At 46.7% G+C, this 25,469-nt stretch overlaps 1 protein-coding gene across 2 annotated transcripts in view; it reads right to left on the bottom strand.

Annotated features, from left to right (window-relative positions):
• TRIT1 (tRNA isopentenyltransferase 1) overlaps nt 1–17,219 on the bottom strand; it is a 44,272-nt gene extending 27,053 nt beyond the window's left edge. Inside the window, exon 1 of one of the 2 annotated variants that reach the window (XM_084786843.1) lies at nt 16,964–17,219. In XM_084786843.1, the coding sequence (XP_084642969.1) occupies nt 16,964–17,137 (174 nt within the window). In that variant the 5' untranslated portion in view covers nt 17,138–17,219. The remainder of the gene's footprint in view (nt 1–16,963) is intronic. The other variant, XM_084786842.1, reaches the window with a different exon arrangement.
• Nucleotides 17,220–25,469: the final 8,250 nt, after the last annotated feature.

Raw genomic sequence — 25,469 nt, 5'->3', positions numbered from 1 at the left:
CCAAAACAAACAAACAAAAAAAAAACAAAACAAAAAAATCCCAACAAACAAACAAACTACAAAAATAAAATTTGGCTGCTTATGCAGTTGGAACCTTCACTTGGCGGCTAAGTATCTAATTTTTATTTTGCCCCAAGTTTCCTCATCTGAAAGCGAGGATAATGAACACATCTGCATTCTTCATTGAGTATTCTGATAATTAGTTAATATATGTAAAATGTTTAGAACAGTGCCAACAGACTGTAAGTACTACATTAATTGCATGACATTATATTTAATATATTTAATTACTGGTGATTAAACATGATTTTCCTTGGCTCTTGGAGGTGAGGTCCCTGGCAAGTGTTTGGAAGAAAAGAACCCCAATGTCCCAAAGCTAACCATGGAACTGGCCGAAAGTGTTGGGGTCAGAGGAGAGCTGCAGGGGTTGGTTCTCTCCTCCTACCACCTGGCTTCTGGGGATCAAACTCAGGTCCTCAGGCAGCAACTCAACGGCCTCAGGAAGGCGGCCATTCCAAACGGATTCCCGTGTCCTCCTTCCTTCTGACGGTCAGACTACTGAAAGGCTGGTCCCCAGGGAACTGGAACTTCCCCGGGAACCTCATGCTGGGAGAAGGAAAGGGATGAACTTTAGAGTCAGAAGCTGAGGATCTTGGTTGATCCCTGGTCCCATCAGATGAGGAACTACAGAAGACGTTTCTGTCACAACAACCTGCAGGGGGGACTGGAGCTGAGACCCTGACGAGATAGCAACACCACACCTTGACCAGGACACTGACCTCTTACACGCTGCTTAAACCTAAACCTCATGTCAAGACCTCAAAGACGGATGGGGTGGGGTGGGGGTGTCACTGGACCCCTTCTTTATCTGCTCCTTTCCCCAATGTAGCCACACTGAGTAAACCTGCTTTCCATGGCTTGCTGTGCTTGTCTGGCTTATTAAAGCTGGGTGCCAGGCATGGTGGCCCACACCTTTAGACAGACTGCTCTCAGGAGCTAGAGGCAGGCAGATCTGAGTCTGAGGCCAACCTGATTTACATAGAATGTTCTAGGCTACACAGACTCTATCTCAAAAATAAACAAAAGATAGGTAGCTAAACCCTGTTTAGCTGTTAGGGCTGCCACAACCCAGGCTCTATCTGACCCTAAGAGTTCCAATATCAAAAGGGACTTGAGACACCGAGACAATGTGTGACCCTTAGAGCCTAAACTATTTACTAATGTCTCTTCTTAAAATAGTGACAGCTGCTGTTCTAGATCAGCACATTTCCCGTTCTAACATACCCAAAGAAGAAGCTGGCCCCCCAAAAGCTATGATTTATCCGAAGCTGTACCTACATATAGTAGCTGGGCTGAGCGTGAAACCCAGCTTTCCAGGTAAGCCAGCCCATCCACAGGGTGAAAGGAAGAGACCACAGCGGAACAACAAACTGTAAACTAAAGATGCTGGCCTTTGAAGTTTGCTGGTCAACGGTTTTGCTAATTGCTGTAACCTAGAAGCAGTGCATTTGACACTCCCCCAGTACCGCCCTCCTCCCCCCTCCCCCCCACCCCCTCCCCGTGCCCCCTAATGTACAGCAAAGGTTGAGAAGCACACTCAAGGGCTGGGCAGGGCTGTAAGTGTAAACAAGGAGAGAGGAGGGCTAGGGAATGGCTCTGTGAGTAAAGCACATAAACAACAGGATCAGAGTTTGGCTCTCCAGAACTCACAAGTGTGCAGCAAAGACGGATCCCGGGGGCGCTGGAGTAGGCAGAACTGGCAAGCCTGCAGCTCAGCCGAGGACCCTGCCTCAGTAAGAGGAGAGGAACGAAGAGTCCCAGCATCAGCTCCGAGCCTCCCAACACCCCACACATGTGAACACACACATACTACAAACACATACATGCAAAGAAAAGAAAAATGAAAGAAACAGGCAAAGAGGGCAGAGAAGAGGGGAAGGGAAAAGAGTTGATAAAGTGGTCCTCATGGTCACCTGTGACAGTCTACAAGAATGTGCAGAGACAGCCGGGAGTGGTGGTGGTGGCGGAGCACGCCTGTAATTCCAGCACTCAGGAGGCAGGGGCAGGCGGATCCGTGTGAGCTCGAGGTCAGCCTGGTCTACAAAGAGAGTCCAGGGCAGTCAGGGCTACACAGAGAAACCCTGTCTTGAAAAGACAAAACAAAGGAGTGTGCAGAAAACCCTGTGCTGGTTTGATGGGAATGGCCCCATAGGCTATATATTTGGATGCTTGGTCATTAGGGAGCGGTGCTAGCTGACAGGGATGAGGAGGTGTGGCCTTGTTGGAGGAAGTATACTACTAGGGGTGAGCTCTGGAGTTTCAGGTGTCCAAGCCAAGTCTCGTGTGTGTGTGTGTGTGTGTGTGTGTGTGTGTGTGTGTGTGTGTGTGTGTGTCTGTCTGTCTGTCTGTCTGTCTGTCTGTCTGTCTGTCTGTCTCAGCTTCTTCAGCACCATGTATGCCTGTGTGCCACCATGCTAATAATGAACCAAACCTCTGAACTGTAAACCAGACCCAATTAAATGCTTTCCTCTTATGAGTTGCCATGGTTATGGTGTCTCTTCACAGCAATAGAACACTGACAAAGAAAAACCCAAGGGAAAGAAAGGAAGGAAAATAGGTAGGGGAGCCCCAGGCTTTTTTTTTTTTTAAAGCTTGCTATGTAGTACAGACTGGTCCAAATTCAAGTGGATCCTCCTATGGAAGCCTCTCAAATGCTGGGATTACAGATGTGAGTCCTATAAACTCCACCACTCCAGAGGAGTATAAATGTCAGCTGTGAATTATTAAGTTACAATATGCAAATTATAAATTTGTATGACAAAAAAAGGTAGGGCCAACTGTTTAACTAAAAAACTAATACTCAAGCCAATACCAAGCAGGTGTACTGGCACATATCAAAAGCCCTGTTCTGGGGAAGGGCAGGTGGGAGGGTAAGGAGTTCAAGACTTGGTTACAGTTAAGCTTGAGGCTCTGCCTGAGCTGCATGAGACTATCTCAACACACACACACACACACACACACACATACACACACACATACACACACACACACACAACACCAAACATAATACCCAGAACATTCTCACAAATCAATAAACATACAAATGAGAAGCATTATACATAAGTGAGCACAGCAAATGAGGGAAAATTCATCAGGGGAGGCAGAGACAAGATAGGAGGAAGAGGAGAAGGAAGAGGAGGAAGAGGAGGAAGAGGAAGAGGAGGAGGAGGAGGAGGAGGAGGAGGAGGAGGAGGAGGAGGAGGATCTCTGTGAATTCTAGGTCAGCCTTGTCTATAGAGCAAGATCCAGGACAGCCAGAGCTGTTATAGGCGGGGGCGGTGACACACACACATACAACTAGTCTCAAACAAACAAAAGAACAGGAAAACACAAAAGGCCAATGGACTCTTGAAAAGGCAACTGACCCCACTAGAAAAAGGAAGAGTGGGGAGGCAGGCAGCACAAGATAGGCAAAAACACAGGAGCATCAGAAGGGAGGGGAAAGGGGACACACAACTCTGCTATGTTTCAGCTTTGTATCAAAATGTAATACATACAACTCAACAACAAAAAGACAAACAACCCAATTTAAAAATAAGCAGCCAAGCGGGGCATGGTGGTGCACGCCTTTAGTTCCAGCACTCAGGAAGCAGAGTTTCAAGGTCAGCCTGGTCTACAAAGAATCTTGCATGGTGGGGCTGTTACACAGTGAAACCCTGTCTCAAAAAAAACTAAAAAAGCAGCCAAAAGCTGCCCGGAGAGGTTGAGGCCTCTTAGGTCTGCACTAGCAAGACTGAGACAGGAAGATTCCTACACCTCTGAGACTAGCCTGGGTTACACAGTTAGCTCAAAGATGGCAGAGGCTACATATATAAAGAAAGGCCAAACAAATAAAGTGGGGTGGGGTGGTATAGCTCCTGTCTGGCATGTAGGAGACCATGGACTCTCCCCTACACTGCAGGGAAGAGTAAGACACTTTTTGTTGTTTAGGGAAAGGGCTGGGGCTTGTAGCTCAGTGCTAGAACACTCGCCTAGCACGCATAGCACTATCCCTATCACTAGGGAAACCAACAACAAAACTATCAATAGTCATTAGAGAACTATACATCAAAACTTAAGTTAGAGTCCATTTTCAAAAGCACTAGAATCACCCTGTAAACTGAACACAACATAAAGTACATTTGGATCACAAAGATGGCTTGATGGGAAAGGTGCTGGCTGCAAACCTGACAACCAGAGCACAATCTTTATGATGGAAAGATAAAATGACTCCCACAAGTTGTCCTTAGACCACACAGACAGACAGACAGACAGACAGACAGACAGACACAGACACACACACAGACACACACACACACACACACACACACACACACACATTTAAGTACTGTATTATACGCAAACTTAAACATAGCTCACTTAGAATGCTTGACTTCCTGCACAGGCTGAATTTGACCCTCAGCACCTCAGATGGGTGTGGTAGAGCACTACACAGCCTGTTCCAGGCCAATCTGGAGTCCACGAGATCCTGTCTCAACACTGCAAAGCAGGGGCCGGGCAGCTGGCTCAGCAGGTAACAGTGTTTGCCCCACAGCCTGACAACTTATTTTGATCCTCTCAGAGCTGGAAGCCCAGTGCACTTAATCCCAGCACTGCTGCTGGGAGATGCGAAGTGGAGAAAGTGGTTTGATTTTAGACCAGTGTGTGTAATGTGTGTGCATGAGCGTGGGCACACGTGTGTGGAGGTCAGAGGAAACAATACATCCAGCTTGTCCTCGAATCTTAGATCGCCATGGTATTTTGAGAACTAGGAAAGTGTCCCGGGCACGAGCCCAGTTCCTGACGTGTAGATGTGGGTTTTACCCATCGCTGTCTCCTTCTAGTTCAGGATACAGTTTAGGATGCCACATTGCATCTAATCATCACGGGTCCTTGGCCTCCTAGAGGAGGGACAGTTTTCAGTTTTTATCTTCATGTCCTTGATTCTCTTGAAGGGTACTTGGTCAGTTCTTTTCTTGAATGTCTCTCAGTCTAATTTTTGGTTTCCCAGAATCCAGCTGGTGATACCTTCCTCACTGCATTCATTACATCAAGAATAACTGCTGGGTGGTGGTGGTGCACGCCTTTAATCCCAGCACTCGGGAGGCAGAGGCAGGAGGATGTCTGTGAATTCCAGGCCAGCCTGGTCTACAGAGTGAGTCCAGGACAGCCAAGGCTACACAGAGAAACCCTGTCTCAAAAAACAAACGAACAAAATCAACCTGAGTCATTATTGGTGGCAGAGCTCAGGCTGTTTTGTTAAGGTTGTGCTTGTCTTGTTATTACCTTTCCACACTACTTTGCCTTTCCATTTTAATAAGATGACAGCACCTGGTCAAACTCCTTAGAAATAAATTGTCAAAACTGCCCCTTACTGAATGGGAGAGGAATTACAGCCTTACATCCCAGAGGGATGATGACAGCAGGACGGCTTGCAGAACAGTGCTAAAAACAGGACAGTGGTCTTAGGAATGGTGACATGTGCCCGAGACCCCAGCACTCGGAGGGCTGAAGTAGGACTGTAAAGTTGAGGCTCCACTGGGTGACAGAGCGAGACTCTGTCTTTAAAAAAAAAACAAAAAAAAAACAAACAGCAGGTAAGGGTGGTTGCCATAGAGCCTGACGGTCAGAACTTGCATGTTGGAAGGAGAGAACCAACTCCCACAAGCTGCCGACAGACGCCCCCCATATGTGAGCTGTGGCATGTTCGTAAACACCCCCACACACAAAATAAATACAAAATGAAATTCCAGAAGGAAAGCTCTTTCCACAGCTCTGGTCAAGACGATGCCACAGAAAGGCTAGAAGCCTGAGAGGTCGGCTGGATGTGGCTTTGGTCCCTGCTCATCTAGGGAAGATGGAGATGTGGACCAGTTTCTATAGGAGAAGGGTAACACTGATGGGAAAATCCCAAATCTCGGGAATAGTGTTCTCACTGAAGGCTTGAAGAATGAAATCATGGTTGTTTGTGAGGAACAATTCTAAAAGGCACTGAAATACCCTCCTAAGAAATGCTTAAAAAGAGTCTCCGCATCTGACACGGAGCCCGTGACCTTTATTTCCTTTATTTCCGGGGCAGCCAGGATGCAGCTGGGTGAGAACCTGAGGATCATTTGCCCTTTGTTCTTTAATAAAATAAAATGCAAGTGTGCTACAGAGAGACACCTAAAAACCGACCTCACTTAACAGTGAACCAAAACCATTGTACTCTGAAATAATTCTAGGGGGAAAAAGGTCTAATTCATTCAGCCATGCAGGTGAGTGCTGCAGAAGCCAAGCTGGCTCCCTCCCTGACCCTCTCGCTCTCCACTCAGATGCTAGAGCGACTCTCACTTCCCTGCTGAAACCCAAACCTCATGAGTGGCTTTTAAGGGCCTCAACAATTTGTTCCTAGGGTCTGTGTTTTTAGTTTCACCTCCTACGGCTGTCCCTCAAGAATCCTCTGTGCCAGACGGTCGCCAGCCACTCCTGAAAGCATTAAAGGACGCGCATTTTTAAGGAGAGCGCAGACAATGCAATGGCCTTCATTATGGTATTTTCTTAAAAAAAAAAAAAAACTCTTTTGTTTATTTATTCTATGTTTTAAGAGTTTTGCATGCATGTATGTATATGCACATGTGTGCGGGCACAGGAAGAAGTCAGAAGAGGACATCTCTGACACTTAACTGTCACTGAAGCATCAGGGCAGCACCTCAGCTCGCCAATCTGACTCTCAAGCCTTGTCTGTGGCTTCCCACTCAGCTAGTCATCACTTCTCCTTTCTAGCATCGAGTGGTCTCCCTGTAGCAGCAAAGAGTAACCATATACGTAGAACCTACACAAAATAAAACTATATTTAACATGAAAGTAAACCAAGTGAGCTAGAAACCATCACACACACACACACACACACACACACACACACACACACACACACGAGTCAAAAACATCTGAAATGCCTTTCTTGGCCTCTTGTCATGTTTAGTCGTTTAAAGACCGTGTCTGCCAGCTGTGATAAAGAGCCTCTGGATAGCCCCGTCTCTCTCCTGGTTATCATGTCTTTGTGTCTTTTATCTGAGTCCTATGAAGCCACGATGAGGCAGCATCCCATCTCTCCTTTCATACCCTTCTTCCCCTGTGCCTCCCAGACCTCCCTTGAGCACTATCAGACAGACAGCCCTTTAGTACAAAACACTGTTCCTAAATTACGTCCCAAAGCAGACAAAAAGAACACAGAGTTCCACATCTATTAGCTGACACAGAGCCTGCTGACTAGTCAAGCTGCCAGAAGCCGTTCGCGTCTCTCCTGTAGCTTTGAGAAAACACAGAGGGAGCTGCGCTCCTATGTCTGATATTGCTTCTCCCCAGGACTTGAAGAATTAAGGCGTCAGAGATATTTCCTTTCTACAAACCCAAACAGAACACTTTATCTCCTCTTAGCACGCCCCCGGCAGTTGGTTTTTCAGGGAGGCAGCGTACAAGTTCAGCTACCGCCTTCAGGTTTCGCAGTCACTGAGGGGGCGGGGTGGGGATGAGGTGCACTCTGCCTCGGATTTGCATGCCAAGATGACAACCCAGACTGAAAGGAAGACCTTCAGTATCATCTTCCTACACTGGATCAGACTCTGCAAATGGGTCTGAAGAGCCAGCTCCAATTTCCAGGTGTGCAGATGTCTTGCGGTACGATCTCTAGGCAGCTCTTTAATCTTTCTGTACCTCAGTTTTTCCATCCTGGAAAGCGGGGATTGTGTTACTGGACACCCCTTGAATTCTGACCCCCCCCCTGCTGAATGAGAATATTTATGTTGCTCTACACTGAGAAACAACCAGGGTTTCGGAAAATCAGATTATCAATACGAAGGGCCACTTCGGTCATAGCCTCACAGACATGCCTAAGAGAGCCCAAAAGGAATTCCTAAGACAGCAAGCCCTCGAAGAGTTGCCCTGATACCCCACTCCACCAATCACTGACTGAGTCAGAAAGAAGCGGACCTTCAGATGCTGGATGCTCAAGCCATTGCTTATCAGGCTCTCAAGACACAATCACCACTTCAGACCTGTAAGCCTCAACTATGTTGTTATTTCACTCAGTGCTTAAACTTCTCCCCCCACCCCTGCCCCACTCTCCCTTCCTTTTTTCTCTTTTTCTTTTTTCCAGGCTGGCCTCATACTCATGGGAATCCTCCTGCTTCAGCTCAAGTGCAAAGATTACAAGAATGAACCATACCATCAAAACACTTACTTATTCAATGCTGATTTTAAAAAGCACTCCCTAGAAAAGTTCGTGCCTTGTCAAAGGTTGCCATGGACGACCCTGTCATTCATGTTAGGGCTAGTTAGGGTTTCTACTGCGGTGATAAAACACAATGACCAAGCCAGGTGTGGTGGCACATACCTTTAATCCCAGCACTCGAGAGGTAGAGACAGGAGGATCTTGGTGAGTTCAAGGATAGCCTGATCTACAAAGCCAGGGCTATTACACAGAGAAACCTTGTCTCGAAAAACCAAAACCAAACCAACCAAACAACAAAAACAAAAAACCCACCATGACCAAAAGCAACTTGGAGAGAACATGATTTACTTCCTCTTGTAAGTTTGTCATACGCCATCATGGAAGGAAGTCAAAATAGGACCCTGGAGGCAGAAGCTGAGGCGGAGGCCATGGAGGGGTGCTGCTCACTAGCTTGTTCGCCATGGCTTGTTTAATCTGCTTTCTTATACCACCTAAGACCACCAGCCCTCAGACGGCACTGCCCACAGTGGGCGGGGCCCTCCCTCATCAATATGGTCCTCAGGCCAATATGCACCTCAGGCCAATATGGTGGGGGTAGTTTTTAAACTCGGGTTCACTCATCCCAAATGACTCTAGCTTATGTCAAGTTGGAAAAAACAACCAAACAACCAAAAACCCCAAAACATTACCTAGGATAGACCCTACGTTTAAGTTAGGACAAAGGTTAACAGAAGAAGCACAACACGGAGGCGACTGAGGACAAAGAACTGAGGCTCCGGCTCAGAACAGACAGAGCTCCTGCCTCTGTGCGCAGGCCAAGCTCAATCCTTAGCACCACCAAGAGAAGGAAAGGAGGGACAGAGAGGGAGGGGGGGGGGGAGAGAAGAAAGTCTAGCCAGATTTAGCAGCAGAGTGGTCTTAGCACTTCAGATGCCCCGCTAAAAGTTAAAGGAAGAAAGAGTCAGGGACTGAAGGCAGTCTGGGTTATGAGACCCTGTAGAAGGAGAGGGGAAGGGAGGGAGGTTGACCTAAGACGTGTTTTACACTGCCTGGGGAAATGGCTCCGTGACTACCAGTGCTTGCTATGCAATCATGAGGGCCTGAGTCCATAACCCATGCACCCGGCCGGCCAGCGGAGCAGTACACATCTATGACCCAGCACTGGGTGGGATGGAGGCAGGTAGACTCAGCATAGCAAAACCCAGCAAGCCCAGGTTCAGTGAAAACTGTCTCAAAAAATAAAGGGGGTCAGAGGGGTGGCTCAGAGATTAAAAGCATCTGGTACTCTTGCAGAGAACCTGGGTTTGGTTCCCATCACCCATACGATGGCTCTCAACTGCCTCCAACTCCAGTTCTGGGGGATCCAGTGCCCTCTTCTGGCCTCTACAAGTACTGCAAGTATACAGTGCACTTACATATATGCAGGCAAAACACATTTTAAAAAAAACAATCAATCAATCAATCAATCATGCTGGGCAGTGGGTGTCCATGCCTTTAATCCCAGCACTCCAGAGGCAGAGGCAAACATACCTCTGTGAGTTCAAGGCCAGTGTGGCCTACAGAGTGAATTCCAGGACAGTCAAGGCTACACAAAGAAACCCTGTCTTGAAACAAACAAAAACCAAAAAACAAATAAAATAATAATTAATAATTAAGGGGAGAGTACATGTTTTTAATCCCAGTTTTAATCAAGAGGCAGAGACAGGAGGATCTCTGTGAGCTTGAGGCCAGCCTGGTCTACAAAGTAAGTTCCTGACCAGTCAAAGCTACATAAAAATACTGCCTTTAAAAAAAGAAAGATGCCTGACAGCAATCTGTGTGTGTGTGTGCCCCCCACACACAGTGTTTATGTGGAATACAATTTTACAATTTTGTTGAGTTATTGGCATGTTTCTGAATATAAACATACAAGAAGCATGCCTAAATGGAATATTAAATTGCAAAAATAATAGTCATAGGGACTATAGTCTAACTACTTGGGAGGCTGAGGTGGAAGACTGCTTCAGCCCATGAATTTGAAACCAGCCTGGATAATATAGCCAGACCCCCTCCCTCAAAATATAAACGAATAAAAATAAATTAAAACTCAATTTGGAAACTAGAAAAGCCTTTATTTTTTTTCTTCCCCCCACCCCCTGAAAAGCCTTTCTAACTGCCAGTCTCCACTCACCTCTCTTTCATCTGTGGCTGTTAACAAGGAACTTTCCAGCACTGTCTGGGCTCCCCACAAGACTGTTTGTCTCAATAAACGCTCATCTTGAGCACCAACTTGACGCTAAATTCCATTTCTTAGCTATACCAAGTTTTAGCCTCTAACAACACAGCTCCACCTGACATGTATCGCCATGATCCACACTATGAACCTCTTTTTAGGTCATTTTTTAAAAACTATGTTATGGGGGAGGGGAGTTCACAGAGCTGCAGAGAATGTGTATGGAGGTCAGGGACAGCTGTTAGAAGTCAGCTCTCCCCTACCACAGCGCTGGGGCCAAGGCTCAAACTCAGGCCCTCAGGCTTAGGATCGAGCACTGTTGTGCCTGAAGCACCTCAAGGGCCCCATTGTTTTGTTTTCTGAGACAGACTCTCACGTGGCCCTGGCCTCAAACTCACTATACAGCTGGAAATGGCTTGAATTTCTGGTCCTTCTGCCTCTACTTCCCAAGTGGTGGTGTTACGGCTGTATGCTGCCTAACCAGGCTTTATATTATCAATCTTAAGATGTATTTTAGATCCTGACCAAAATGTAGCATATTCCTGTGAGGGATGAGTGGCATACAGGTTAAGAAACACTCTCTGGGACTAAATCCTACAAATCTTGCCTCATCTAAAGAGGAAAATCACTAGACCTGCAAAGTCGAGCCCTATGCTCGGTAACAGATGGACAGATCTTGAGCATATTTCCTGAACTGTTAAGTAATGTCTACTTTATGTTACTTACTGTGAAGATCTGAAAAGGGGGTGAAGGGACTCTGGAGATGGCATATCACTTAAGAGCGCGGGAAGATGGGAGTTCAGTTCTCAGCGCCCACGTGCAGCTCACAGGGACTAACCCTCCAGCTGGACAATCTGAAGGCCTCCCTGTTTCCACGGGCACCCCACACAGGAAATAGTCGCATACACAGTTATTACATATAAATTTCATTTTATTTTATTTTATTTTTGAGACAGGGTTTCTCTGTGCAGCCTTGGCTGTCCTGGACTCACCTTGTAGACCCATTTGCCTCTGCCTCCCTGAGTGCTGGGATTACAGGTGTGCATCATCATCGAGCCTGGCTTTAAAAAAAATTTTTTTTAAAGGTATAAAGCTTAGGAGCTGGAGAGATGGCTTAGTGGCTAAGAGTACTTGTTGCTCTTCCAGAGGACTTGGCCTTGATTGCCAGCACCCACATGGTGGTTCATAATCATCTGTTACTCCAGCTGTAGAGGATCTGATGCCCTCTTCTGTCCTCCACATGCACCAGGCATGCAAGTAGTGCACAAACATGTATGAAGGCTAGTCCCAGCATTCAGGATCAAGAGACAGGCAGACCTACATGCGTTTGAGGCCAGCCTGATCTTACAAAGTGAGTTCTAGGACAGCAAGGGCTACAGAGAAATAAACCCTGTTTCAAAAAAAACAAAAAACAAAACAAAACAAAAAAATCCAAAATGTATATGTGCGTATATGTGTGTGTATTCAAAACACCCATACACATTAAAATCATAATCATTTTAATCTCTTTTTTAAGGATGTATTTATTACCTATACAGTGTTCTGCCTGCATGTACACCTACACAAGAGAAGAGGGAACCAGATTCCATTATAGATGGTTATGAGCCACCATGTAGTTGTTGGAATTGAACTCAAGACCTCTGGAAGAACAGATGGTGCTCTTAAACGCTGAACCATCTCTCCAGGCCCCAATTTTAATTTCTTAAAAAGAGTATAAAGCTAGCCGGGCATGGCAGTGCATGCCTGTAATCCCAGCACTCTGGGAGGCAGAGGCAGGTGCATCACTGTGAGTTCGAGGCCAGCCTGGTCTACAAAGCGAGTCCAGGACAGCCAAGGCTACACAGAGATACTCAGTCTTGGAAAAACAACAACAAAGAGTATAAAGTTGCTGGGTGGTGGTGGTGGTAGTGGTGGTGGTGCACGCCTTTAATCCCAGTGCTCAGGAGGCAGAGGCAAGCAGATCTTTGAGTTTGAGGCCAGCCTGGTCTACAAAGAGAATTCCAGGGCAGCCAGGGAAACTCTGTCTTGAAAAACAAACAAACAGACATTTCTAGTCACAAATGTACAATTCTGAATGTGCATGTTATGCACCGGAGAATCAGAAGAGGCCATACTGGAGTGCAGGGCTCTGAGAGAACTATCAAAAAAGGACTTATAGCCTCCCCATCCCCCCACACCACATCCCAGAAAACACCGAGGCTGCAAAACCCAACAGCTCCCACCTGCCCCTCCTCTATACAATACCAAATGGAGCCTGCTGGAGCCAGAGGGTTCTGAGAACTTCACCTTTCAGCTAGGCAGCTGTGCCAGCCAATTCTCTCCATAAATTAACGCAGTTCTAAGCTTGGTCAGAGACACTTCTTTTTGCAGTGGTTAACAGTCAATGCAGGGACGCATGAGTAACTGGTCCCTGCATCAGCATCAACGCCCACAAGGCTCAGGAAACATAGAGAGGTGTGGAGGTGGGGGGTAAGACAGACAATTAAGAAGAGCTGAAGGATAGAGCTGAAGAGAGCTGCTCTTTCAGAAGATCCAGGTTCGATTCCCAGCACCTCCATGTGGCTTCACAACCATCTGGAACTCCAGTCCCAAGGGATCAGTCTTCTGGCTTCCACAGACACTGCACGCATGTGGAGTGAGGATATATATGCAGGCAAAACACTCATACACATAAGAGACAAGAAAGAGAGAGAGGAAAAGAAAAGAACTGGAGGGTGGGAAAGAATGCTGTGATGCTGTCTTCTGAACATGACATGGCTGCTGCACTCATGGACTCGCACACAGTACCTGAGATCGCCTACAGGAGATCAGTGCAGTCAAGGTTCCACTGCGGATGGAGGAGACACTCAGAGGTGATATTGCAACTGACGGCTGCTGGGGGAGGGGAGTAACCTGGTGAGTTGCCCACGCTCAGGGTCGCAGTGCTAATCGGATTCCGTGAATTGTTTTACAGAAAGAGATAGGTGCAGGGAGGGGATGGGAACTTGGGAGGCCAGTGTTGGAAGGCCCAAATTCTGTCTCAAAAACAAACAAACTGGTAAACAGCACCCAAGCATCGACACCCAAGGTTATCCTCTGGCCTCCGTACATGTGTGCAGGAGTACACAGGCACCTGCGCACACACAAGAGACACGCTATTTGGGGCTAGGAGTGTGGCTATTTGGTTGCATAGCCCTACCATAAATGGTAGCATGCCTTAGGTTTGACTCTTAGCACAAGAAAGGAGGAAGAAGAAAAAGGATCACTTTAGTGAAATATCTTGTGAAATATGAAAGCTTTACCACATTGTCAGCATCAGTCAAGGCAGGGTGGCCCTGATGTTCTACTCTGCAATGACGAAGAACTCTAACTTACCCTTAAAGACACAGTATGAGTAGATAACTGTTCCTGAGAATACAGCAGCCACTACAGAGAGCACTCAAGCCCCGTTACCAGAATCCATTCAGTTACTTAAAAATTAATGTAAGTTAAAATGATTAGCCAGGCATGGTGACTAGTGCCTGGACTTCCAGCACTCCAGAGGCTGAGGCAGGAGGATTGCTGCGTATCTAAAGCCTGTCTGGGCTACAGAGTAAGAGCCTATCTCAGAAACTAACAAAACACAAGCCACCTGTAATCCCAGCACTCAGGGAAGCAGAGGCAGACAGATGTCTGGGAGGTTTGCCTGGTCTACAAAGTGAGTCCAGGATGGCTAAGGCTATACAGAGAGACCCTGTCTCAAAAAAAAAAAAAACCAATAATAATTAATTAACAAAGAAACCAAAGAAGCCGGGGTGGTGGTGGTGGCGGTGGCGCACGCCTTTAATCCCAGAACTCGGGAGGCAGAGGCAGGTGGATCACTTTGAGTTCGAGGCCAGCCTGGTCTATAAAGTGAGTACAGGACAGCCAAGACTACAAAGAGAAACACTGTCTGGGAAAAACAAACAGCAAAAGAATAAGGAAGAAGAAGAAGAGGAGGAGGAAGAGGAGGAGGAGAAAAAATAAAGGCAGGTGAGAAAGGTCTGGGCAAGAAAACAGAACCACTTGTTCTTACATAAGAGCAGGAGGATGAACCCAGGAGTGCTGGAACATGCTCATGGCTACAGCACTCCTGGACACCCACTAACAGACTTCCACTTCCCTTTGGATTCCCTGCGAGATCCTCCTGGCTGGGAGCTTGGTCATTCATTCTCCCAGGTCTCCAACTCTGAATCTTGCACCACACTTGGCTCATCATTCTCTCTGCCTCAACCAGACCATCCCCACTAACGTTTCACCAGCCCAGCCGAGTTACAGAAAACACAAGGACCGGAATGGTCCTTAGACACGGTTAGTGCAGCTCCACCTTACCAAAGCCCTGGGCAAGCGGGTCTCCAAGGTCTCAGGGGGAACAGCTATAATTACATCACACTTGAACTTCAGCATATGCTCCTCCGAACCATAATGCGCACTGCTCTTACCCTGTACTGATCTCCTGACCCAAAGGAACCTGTGGGTAACCTGACTGCCCTACATACACTCTTCCACCGTTCTGTCTTCTTTTGTGCCCCTTCCTACGACATGCCTTTCCATCGTTCTTATTTTTTCAAACCTTCGCTGTATATTATTTTGTTTGTTTTTTTTTTTTTTTGAGACCAGGTCTCACGATGTAGTCCTGGCAGGCCTGGAACTTCCTATATATAGCAGGCTGACGTCCAGGCTAGGACAGTCCTCCTGCCTCAGCTAGTCAAAGGCAAAGATTACACTGTACGCCACCTTGCCCAACTTTGTAAAAATGTGTATTTACTTACTTAATTTTTTTTAATATGCATGTGTATGAGCGCGTGTGTATGTACAGACACGCATGTAAAGGCCAGAGAGGTCAATGCCAGCTGTCTCCTCAATTGCTCCCTACCTTATGTGCTGAGACAGGGTTTCTCACCGAACCCAGCACTCACCGGTTGCCGAAACTCTGCCAGCGAGCTCTGGGAGCCCTCCAGTCTTAACATCCCCTTGTGCTAAGGTGTGGTATCATGCCTGGCTTCCCCGTATGGGTCCTCGGGATCTGAACTCAGGTCTGTCCTCACATTTGCACAAGAGACACTTGGCTGACTGAGGTCTCCCCGGCCTAGGCCCTCCTTTAGAGACTTACGGCCTTCGCTGATTCCTTCCTTCTCAAGAATTCTATAGCATTTAACAATTTATCATGAAATCTAGCACTTGCAGTCTCTTCTTCTGATGCCACCCACCTGCAAGCGCTCTATATGTAGTGCTGTTCGCGTATTAGCTCTGCGTTTTATCATGTTTAGCTAGACTAACACTCCCCAATATAAGGAGTATGGTCTTTTCCGCCATATTTTTCAGTTACCATATTTTTTAACACTTGCCATAAGTGCTTCACAGTATACTCCATTTATTGATCACAATGTTGTTATCGATATTCTTCCACTTTTACGAAAGAAACAAAGACATCTTTGTTCAAGTTAGCTTAAAGTTGGGGAGAATCTCATTCTCCCAAAGCTGGCACAAAGCAGGCTACAAACAAATATGTGTTGCATTATCCCGCCTTTTAGCATATGCTGATGGTCTTATGACGGACAAATAAATCAGTGAGGGCAGAAACCACGTGAGGAGCCTTCTGAGGTGGAGTGGGAGGAAGAACTACCCTTTTTGGTTAGTGCCCATCGGTTTAGGTTCGGTGGCTGGCTGTGTATGTTCCACAGCTCTGAGCATGCCTAACAGCTGTTTGAATCCTTCTCACATTCACCCAAAACGCCACCTACTCCCTAAGAGAGCACAAATGCTCCCAGCTGAGATGAATACTACATCCCTTCCGTACATCCCATCTCAAAGAGGACAGAAGGATAAAAAAACATTTTTTTAATTAAAAAAAACAAAAAACAAACCTCAGCTTCAGCCAATATTTACCACCATGTCTGATCTTCCTTAGAGCGGGCCACCCTGCTCTCCTTAGTAATCACTTCTGCCTTGTGATATTGTGAGGCAAATGACATTGCCTCCACTTTACGAATACAATGTTCAAATAAAGGGCACGGGTGATCTGAAGTCACGAGGCCAATGGCTGCCTCTGACCACAATCGGATCTTCTGACTGTTCTTAAGTGTCCAGGAAGACACTCACGAGTGGCATCTGATTTACCTTGGTTTCACCGGGTTAGAATTAAAATTATGGCAAAAGTTCCGGAATAATTTTCATTTATTGATATTCACTGGATACACGTCAACCTTACACGCTCAAATACCTCTCCTCCACCTATTTGCAATGTACCACGCACAACGTCGCTTCAGAAACCAAACTATTGGTAACATCAACGAAACAGTAATGGCCTGAGAAGTTACTCAGGTGATCACAAGACAACAGTCAGCACTGTCTGCCATTGGATGGGTGCCTAGCAGGTGTGGGTTCCTTTCATCTGCATCCCCACAAGCCTCGGGGTTCACCCACTACAGCCACGCGACAGTCCAGAGGCCCGCACGCGACCTCCAGGGTTCCCAAGCCCAGGGACAAGCCGGCTGTCATACCTGCATGGAGTCGGCGCTGACGATCTCGCCGCCGAGCCGCTGGCCTAGCTGCAGAGCCAAGGTGGACTTCCCAGTGCCAGTGGCCCCGAGAATCACTACAAGTGGCAGCCTTCGCTGCAGGCCCCGGAATCCAGAGCTCACAGGAACTGCTCTTGCAGCCGCCGCCGCCGCCATCTTGAAGGCATGTGCGCATGCGCCGAAGCAGCTGTCCCCATGGCAACAGTCAGTGCGCCGGCGCGCATCGCTGGCTCTAGAGGGAGGGAGGGTGCAAAAGAGGAGGAAACTGCAGGACAAAGGTACCAAGCTTGGGAAGCTCATGACGTAACCGCCCTCGACTAGCTGAGATCAGCCCAAGGACTTGCTTTTTCTCAAAAGAGAGATGGCAGCCGGTCTAAAATATTTCTGTCTACATCGCATCAAGGCACCTGACTCGTTTTCTTCATCGCATTAATTCCAGGATAAAACTGCATAACTGGTCTCGGGTTGATTGGCTGAGTTCTACCACAGGCTTTTAGTTTCACAAAAACAAGGGGTAGGTTCTGACTAGGTCATTGCTTTATCTCCCGTGCCTAGCTCAGACACCCAACAATGATTAAATGGGCTGAAAAACGACTTGCCTACTTATTGTTGGATCTAATAAGCTCAGAGAGTGGCATTCTTCAAAATCATCTCTGTCCTGTTCTCAGGCAAGGACATAGCTGTAATGTTTTCATTCCACAGCTGTTCAGACACAATCAGAAAACAGGATAGAACTTTCCATCAGCAGAGCCAAAGTGGTCAAGAGATAGGCTAAGAGCAAAAGGACAAGCAAATGAACAACAACCCAAAGATTAGATGTTGGGGGGAGGGAGAACAGAAAGGATAAAGCAGGGAGGGGGAAAAAAAAAGACTTAAATCAGATACAAACGAGGAAAAGGAAAATCAGAACCAAAGATGACTAAAGTCCAAAAGAACCCACACACTACTTTAAGAAATGGCTTTAGCGCTCGGGCGTGGTTGTGCATGCCTTTAATCTCAGCACTCCAGAGGCAGAGGCAGAGGCAGACAGATCACTGTGAATTTGAGGCCAGCCTGGTCTACCAAGTGAGTCCAGGGCAGCCAAGGCTACACAGAGAAACCCTGTCTCGAAAAACCAAAATAAATAAATGAATAAATAAAATAAAAAAGCTTTAGGCATCCTGTAAAATGGCTCAGCAGGTAAAGGTGCCTATGTCAGATATGATAAGCTGACTTCAATCCCCGGTATCCACATGGTGGAAGGAGAGAACTGATGCTGATCTACACACACACACACACACACACACACACATACACACACACACACACACACACACAGAGGCATGCACACAGAATTTCAAAACTACAAAAGAATACCTGTGGAACAAAATATACCTGGATTCAAATTCCAGCTCTCAGATTTATCAGCTGTGTGACTCTTCCATTAACATCACTTCTCTTCTCTTTGATGAAGATTGAGGCCAGGGGCCCCTGGATACTAAATACGCACTCTAGCACTGAGCACTCCCCCCAGACCCTGACTTCACCTCCTAACTTTAACGATTTTATCTTTCAGTTTCTCTGAGGATTGTCATAAGGTAAAACCGAAATAGTGTCTGGAGAGTGCTCGCTACAAATGCCCTGGCAGATAGCAACCACCATTTGTCAAACAGTTTGTGTTATTATAATTGTGCAGTCCCATCTGCCTCCCTAAATAAGAGCAAAAGCCTAAGGGCAGAGAAATTTTTCAATAATGTGTGAAGTTCCTTAAACACCCTTTCTGCTAACCTCTATCTACTCAGGCCGTTTAAGGGGGTCTGAGGTTGCCAGTTAGTGGTACAGCATTTGCTTAGTATGCACGAGGCTCTGGGTTGTCAGCACTTGGTAGGGGAGCAGGGTGGCAGGGGGGAGTGGAGGGGCGCGTGGCATAACCACTTTTTCTCTGACACTGCCTCCCAGTTAAAACCAGGACTCCTCATGTCAAAGCAGTGTCCCCACCCCTCAGAAAAATCCAGAGTATATGACTGGCCTGCCTGGAATGACTGCCGGTCACTTGAATCTCCTTAGGCAAAATGGCCACTCTCACAGACCTAGGCTAAATCTTGTAGCTACGGATATTGTTTGGGAGAACTCTCATTCCCAGTCCTGGGTCCCTAGGACCTCCTTTACTCCATCCAGGCGTTTTTGATGAAAAGCCTTGTTCTCTCTAATTCGTGGTACCCGCCTGGGGCTGAGTTTAAAATGGAGATGTGTGGCCACATATTGGCAGACACTCTCACATGATGGTTGTTAACTGTAGAGCCTTTGCCTAGAGACTTTCAGAGGGTATGGTTACCATGACAACCACCAGAAAGATGGCAGGCGGGAGGAATGATGCACAGAAAAAGAAAGGGAAGGCTGATTTCATGATGACAGTCTGACGACGACAGACTATACCCACTCACAGATGGGCTAGCGCTGTCCAAGTCATGACCAGGGGACTGTTACTAGAGAAAGAGAGAAACAGGAGGGTGGAATTTATCACCAAGAGACCAGAAGAGGAAGAGGCTTGTTACCAAGGTAACCGGAGAGAAAGGAATGAGAAAAAAAAAATAGGGCTTCACCACAGCAGCAGAAAATTGCTTCTAGCCAAGCAACACAGGGCTGTTGCTATAGTAACAAGCAGACCAGGGATCCTGTAGACCATGGGGAGAATTATCACTGAAATGCTGAGCAGCGAAGACTCCTAAATCAGAATGGAGCCTGTGGTCCAAAACAAATGGGAAGCGAGGAAAAACACAGCGCCGTTTCCATTTGTTGCATTTCTACTGGTCCTACCTAAAGAAAATGAGGGTATCTAAAACAACAACAACAACAACAACAAAAAACCCTAACTCTGGTTTATACTGAAAAACAGTTCCTGAAAGATATCCTGCAATTCGAAATTCTAATCAGAGGCATTGTGGTCCGAGAGCGAAAACTAGGAAATGGAAGCCTATGCCCGGGAGTTGATAAGTACTTCTGAAACAACAACAGCATAAAGCCTTCTAACGGGAAGTCTTGCAGGGTAATAAGGAAATAGAATAAAGCACAGCGGAGTCTGGAGAGCGGTTTGTACTCACGCCCAGGTGTTGAGCGTGACCCGACTCTTCCACAAGGCCACACGGGAAGAGACTCACTGTATTCGGAAAAGAGGCTCAAGAGAAAAGACTATGTATGTCACTTAAAGTGTAGGTACATACCCCGGACAGAAGACGGCTGCAGAAGCCCAGCCCTGACACACTTCAAGCATCACGCTCAGACTCTTGCAAACAAAGAAATCCTGCAGGGTTTTTTGTTTGTTCTTCTGTTTGCTTGTGGGGTGCTGGAGAAAAACCCAGAGGGCTCCTGTTTTCTAGGAAGGCACTACCACCCAACTAAACCCTCTGCCAAGAAATTGTATTTTTGTTTGTATGTTTCTGACAGATTCTCCCTATTGGGCCCAGGATGACCCTGAACTCACCACCCTCCCACCTCTGCTTCCCAAGCCCTGTTTGTTTTTTTTTTTATTTTTTGGTTTTTCGAGACAGGGTTTCTCTGTGTAGCCTTGGCTGTCCTGCACTCACTTTGTAGACCAGGCTGGCTTCGAACTCACAGCGATCTGCCTGCCTCTGCCTCCCGAGTGCTGGGATTAAAGGCGTGCGCCACCACACCCGGCCCAAACCCTGTTATTAGAAGCATGAGCACCATGGGAGGTTGTCAGAAATCTTCGTTTTGATTTGGTGGTGACACATGCCTGTAAGCCCAGCACTCGGAAGTCTGAGACAGGAGGATTGGCACCAGTTTGAAGCCAGCCTGGACTGCGTAACAACTACCAAACCAGCCAGCTCCACATGGCAAGATGTGGTCTGAGCCCCCATCCCTATCTTTCCCCTAAAAAATGAAATCTTAGTTTTAGTACTTTGCGGCAGGGGAGTAGGGTGGGGGGGCTTCAAACAGGCTTTCTCTGTGTAGCCTTGACTGTCCTGGACAGCTTTGTAGGTCACCCTAGCCTTGAGCTCACAACGATCCACCTGCCTCTGCCTCCTTGAGTGCTGGGATTAAAGACATGTGCCACCATGCCCAGCTGATGAAATCTTGGTTTTAAAGGCAAAAATGCCAAGATAGGTTGAAATCAGAAGAGTGCATTAAAAGTATAAGAATTGGATTCTAAGACCACCTAGGTTACTTGGAGAATAAAGATTCCTTCCCTACCCTTCCGAAATCCTAAGGACAGCCACTAATTTTTACAGTGTGCGTGTTTCCCTGGGAGAAAGTGTCTGAGTAGGCTGGATCTCTCTGCACCTTTCTCACCTTCTTTAAAAAAACAAAGAATAAGCCGGGTGATGGTGGCGCGTGCCTGTAATCCCAGCACTCAGGAGGTGGAAGCAGGTGGATCTCTGTGAGTTCGAGGTCAGCCTCGTCTACAAAGTGAGTCCAGGACAGGCAAGGCTACACAGAGAAACTCTGTCTCGAAAACCAACCAACCAAAGACTAGTACACAGGGTGGAATGGGCATGGGGAGATGGCAGAAAGAAGAGAAATGGGTATAGGGAGGAAGGGAGGAATCTAGGTGATAATTGTGTGAGTGCTCACTGTATCACCTCCAGTTCCCTTACAGTTTAGGGGTGTGTGTGTGTGTGTGTGTGTGTGTGTGTGTGTGTATGTATGTATGTATATATGTATGTATGTATGTGCAGGTGTACATGAATGTGTGTTGAGACCAGAGATTGAGATCAGGTGTCTTCCTTAATTATTCTCTAATTTACTTATTTACTTATGTATCTATTTGTTTATTTTGGTTTTTCAAGACAACTCTCCCCCCCCTCCACCCTGCCTCCTTGTCACTCTCCTCTTTCTACTACCCAGTCTCATTCTCTTGGATGACATTCTGGGCCTTAGGTAGCGTTACATCATTGTGAGTTTCAAATGTGTTTCTTCCGTTGAAATCCTTGTCCATTATTTTGTGTTGTGTTTTATTTTATTTTTTTTCACCGTGTGCGCACCCATGAGTGCGTGCACTATGCTGCGTGTGTCAAGGCAGAGGACAGCTTGCAGGAAGAGCTGGTTCTCTCCTCCCACAATGTGGGTCCAAGGGATTGAACTCAGTCATCAGGTCTGGCAGCAAGCGTCTTTACCAGCTGAGCCACCTCACCATTGAAATCTCTTCTTGGGATTTTAGTTTATCTTCTGAGGCTTGGTCTTGCTATGTAGCCCTGGCTGGGTATACATTGCTTAGGACAGAGTTCTCTCTCTCTCTCTCTCTCTCTCTTCCTCCCTCCCTCCCTCTGTGTGTGTGTGTGTGTGTGTGTGTGTGTGTGTGTGTGTATGTGCGTGTGTGTCTACTTGCTTAGGACAGAGCTGAGGACTTTGTGTTCACTAGGCAAATGTTCCTTTTGAGCTCCATCCCCTGGTCTAATGTCCCTTTCAAAGAATTTCTAGAGGATGTTTGCTTCTGACAGGATCTGCTCAGAAACCTAATATGATTCTAATTTGTCAAAATGAGCTTGCTTGGCTGGTAAATCAAACCAGATTGCTGCCCTCATCCTAGATCTAGCACAAACTTCCCAATTGTGTCTCTTGGAATTATTCCCTGATCCCAGAAAACCTTCCTCTCCAAGTATATTGAAACATGCTACCCTTGCAAGGACGTTATTGGTAGGATAACCCTTGACATTCTTTTCCTCTTCTGCGTCTGCAGGCCTTGTCTGTGACGCTGTAAACCGGCTCCTGGACAGTGTGCCTGGGTAGTTTTATGTCAACTTGACATCTGGGAGGAAGGAACCTCATTTGAGAAAATGTTGCCATGAGATCAGGCTGCAGGCAAGCCTGTAGAGCGTTTTCTTAGTTAGTGATTGATGGGGGAGGGCCCAGTGCACTGTGGTTAGTACGACCCTGGCGGTCCTGGGTTCAGTTAAGAAAGCAGGCCGAGCAAACCATGATGAGCAAGCCAGTAAGCAGCACTCCTTTCTGGTCTTTGCAACAGCTTCTGCCTCCAGCTTCCTGCCTAGTTTAAGTTCCTGCCTCAGTGGACTGTGACTCGTGATTTATAAGCCAAATAAACCCTTTCCTCACCAACCAGCTTTTGGTCATGGTGTTTCATCACATCAATAGTCACCCTGACTAAGACAAACAGCCAGAAAGGAGAAACCAGAGCCACATAAATGCTGCACATGTTACTATTACCACTTGGCAGCGGATGCTCTTAGTGCCTATAGCAATGGTCTGTTAAGTGTCATCTCAGTTCTACTAGCTTGGTGACCTGTTAGCAGTACAAACTCAGCATCCTACCTTACCTTCTGTGACAGTCTTCCAGGTTTGAGAACCAATGGCTTGAGCTGAACCTGATGAGGCCAGCCTACACCCCCAGCTTCTCAGGAGGCTAAGGCAGGAGAATTGCAGGTTCCAGACCTGCCTGGGCAACTTGGATGGACCTATCTCAAAGTAAAAGTTTAAAGAGTTGGCTGGGTGATGGTGGCACAAACCTTTAATCCCAGCACTCAGGAGGCAGAGGCAGGTGGATCTCTGTGAGTTCGAGGCCAGCCTGGTCTACAGAGCGAGTTCTAGGACAGCCAGGGCTACAGAAAGAAATCCTGTCTCAAAAACCAAATCAAACAAAAAAATTTTTTTAATTTAATTTTTTTATTTAAAGATTTTATTTAGAGGTGCATGGTTGAGCACCCACTTGTTATCCTAGCACTTTGGGAGGCTGGTGCAGGAGGATCACTGCAAACTCCAGGCCAATTTGGTCTAATAGTAAGTTCCAGGCTAGCCCAGGTTACTAAGTGAGATTTTTTTTGCCTCTAACAATTTGTTTAACAGTCTAGATATAATGAATGAACAGAGTCAGTTTGCTCCGTGTTGCAAAAGGCAGCACAGTGCCCTGGGAGGTACAATGGAGGGTGTAAACAGACTTATAGACATACATACATACATGCTTATAGCTTCTGCCTACCATGGGCCCTGGATGCTGGGGGCCAGTCAGAGGCTCAGGTCTTTACTCCCACCTTCTTTTTTGTTTGTTTGGGTTTTTTTGTTTTGTTTTGTTTTTGTTTGTTTTTTGTTTTTGTTTTTGAGACAGAATTTTTCTATGTTGTCTTGACTGTCCTGGACTCACTTTTGACCAGGCTGGCCTCGAACTCACAGTGATCCGCCTGCCTCTGCCTCCCGAGTGCTGGGATTAAAGGCGTGCACCACCATGCCTGGCCCCCACCTTTTTTTTTTTCCTACCTCATGCTCCCAAACCCGTGGTGCTCCTCCTGTGATGATTCAGCATCACATGAGTCCAGCAGTGTGGCGCAAACTCATGCATGAAAACTTCATGTGTTTGGGGGTGGGGCTACATGTTTGTGTTGGGGAGGGGACAGATACATCCGGGAGTGTGTAGAGGCCAGATGTCAGTTCCCCTCAGCCACCAGCCACCATTTTCCTTTTGAGACATTGTCTCTCTGTGGGACCTGGGGCTTGATGGTTAGGCTTGGCTGCATGGGCATCTATTTGTCTCCATCTCCCTGGCACTGGGAAAACAAGCATGGGCCACCATGCATGGTCTTCTGCATTTGAATGGTTTGAATGGGTCCTAAAGGTTGAACTCAGAACCCTGTGCTTTCAGGCTAAGCACTTTACCAACGGAGCCATCACCCCACGCCTTGCTGGAAAGATTTCTCATTTTACCAATTCCCTTTGTCCATCACCTTTCAAATATGACTGATCTGGCACTCAGGAGGCAGACGCAGGCAAATCTATGAGTTTGAGGCCATCCGGGTCTACAGAGGGAGTTCCAGGATAGCCAGGGCTGCATCATAGGGAAACCCTGTCTTTAACGGAAAACAAAACCAAACAAAGCAAAACAAACAAACAAAACCCAACCAAAACAAACAACAACAAAAAACTAATTTGTTGTCTAAGTGTGCTTGTTGTTAAAAACTTAAAAAAAAATGTGTACAGGTGTTTTTGCTTGAATGTTTGTGCACCATGCCCGTGCCTGCATGCCTGGTGTCCGTGGGGTTCAGGAGATCCTGGTGCCTGTGGGGTTCAGGAGATCCCCCTGGGACTGGAGTTACAGACACTCGTGAGCTGTCATGTGGGTGCTAGGAATGCAATGCAGGTCCTCCAGAAGAGCAGCCAGCGCTCTGAACCTCTTGAGCCATCTCTCCAGCCCACTAAGTTGGCTTCTTAATATGGTTTCAGTAACACCAATCAATTACTGAATAGCTACCGTTGTTCACAACAACCTAATTAGAAAGGTGCTATTATTTTTACCTTTTCAAAATTTTAATAGTTGGAAAAATTGGAGCCAGGCAAGGCTAGCAGCTTGCCAAAAGTCATACAGCTAGAAAAATGTAGAGCCAAGGTTTGGAATTGAGGTCTGTTGGGTCTGAGTGGCCCTTTAACTATACTATTTTCCTCAGGTTTAAAGGCAATCCTCTATTGCCACTAGATCCTGGCGCTGAGCCTAATCATTTAATAGCACACCTGATTAGAGATTTTTAAGAGCATATTTACATTTCCT

This window comes from Acomys minous, assembly GCF_964271855.1.
Source record: "Acomys minous genome assembly, chromosome: 6".
In the NCBI taxonomy this organism is placed as follows: Eukaryota; Metazoa; Chordata; class Mammalia; order Rodentia; family Muridae; genus Acomys; species Acomys minous.
The sequence above is the reverse complement of the archived record's forward strand: the minus strand, read 5'-3'. Positions and strand labels throughout refer to the sequence as shown.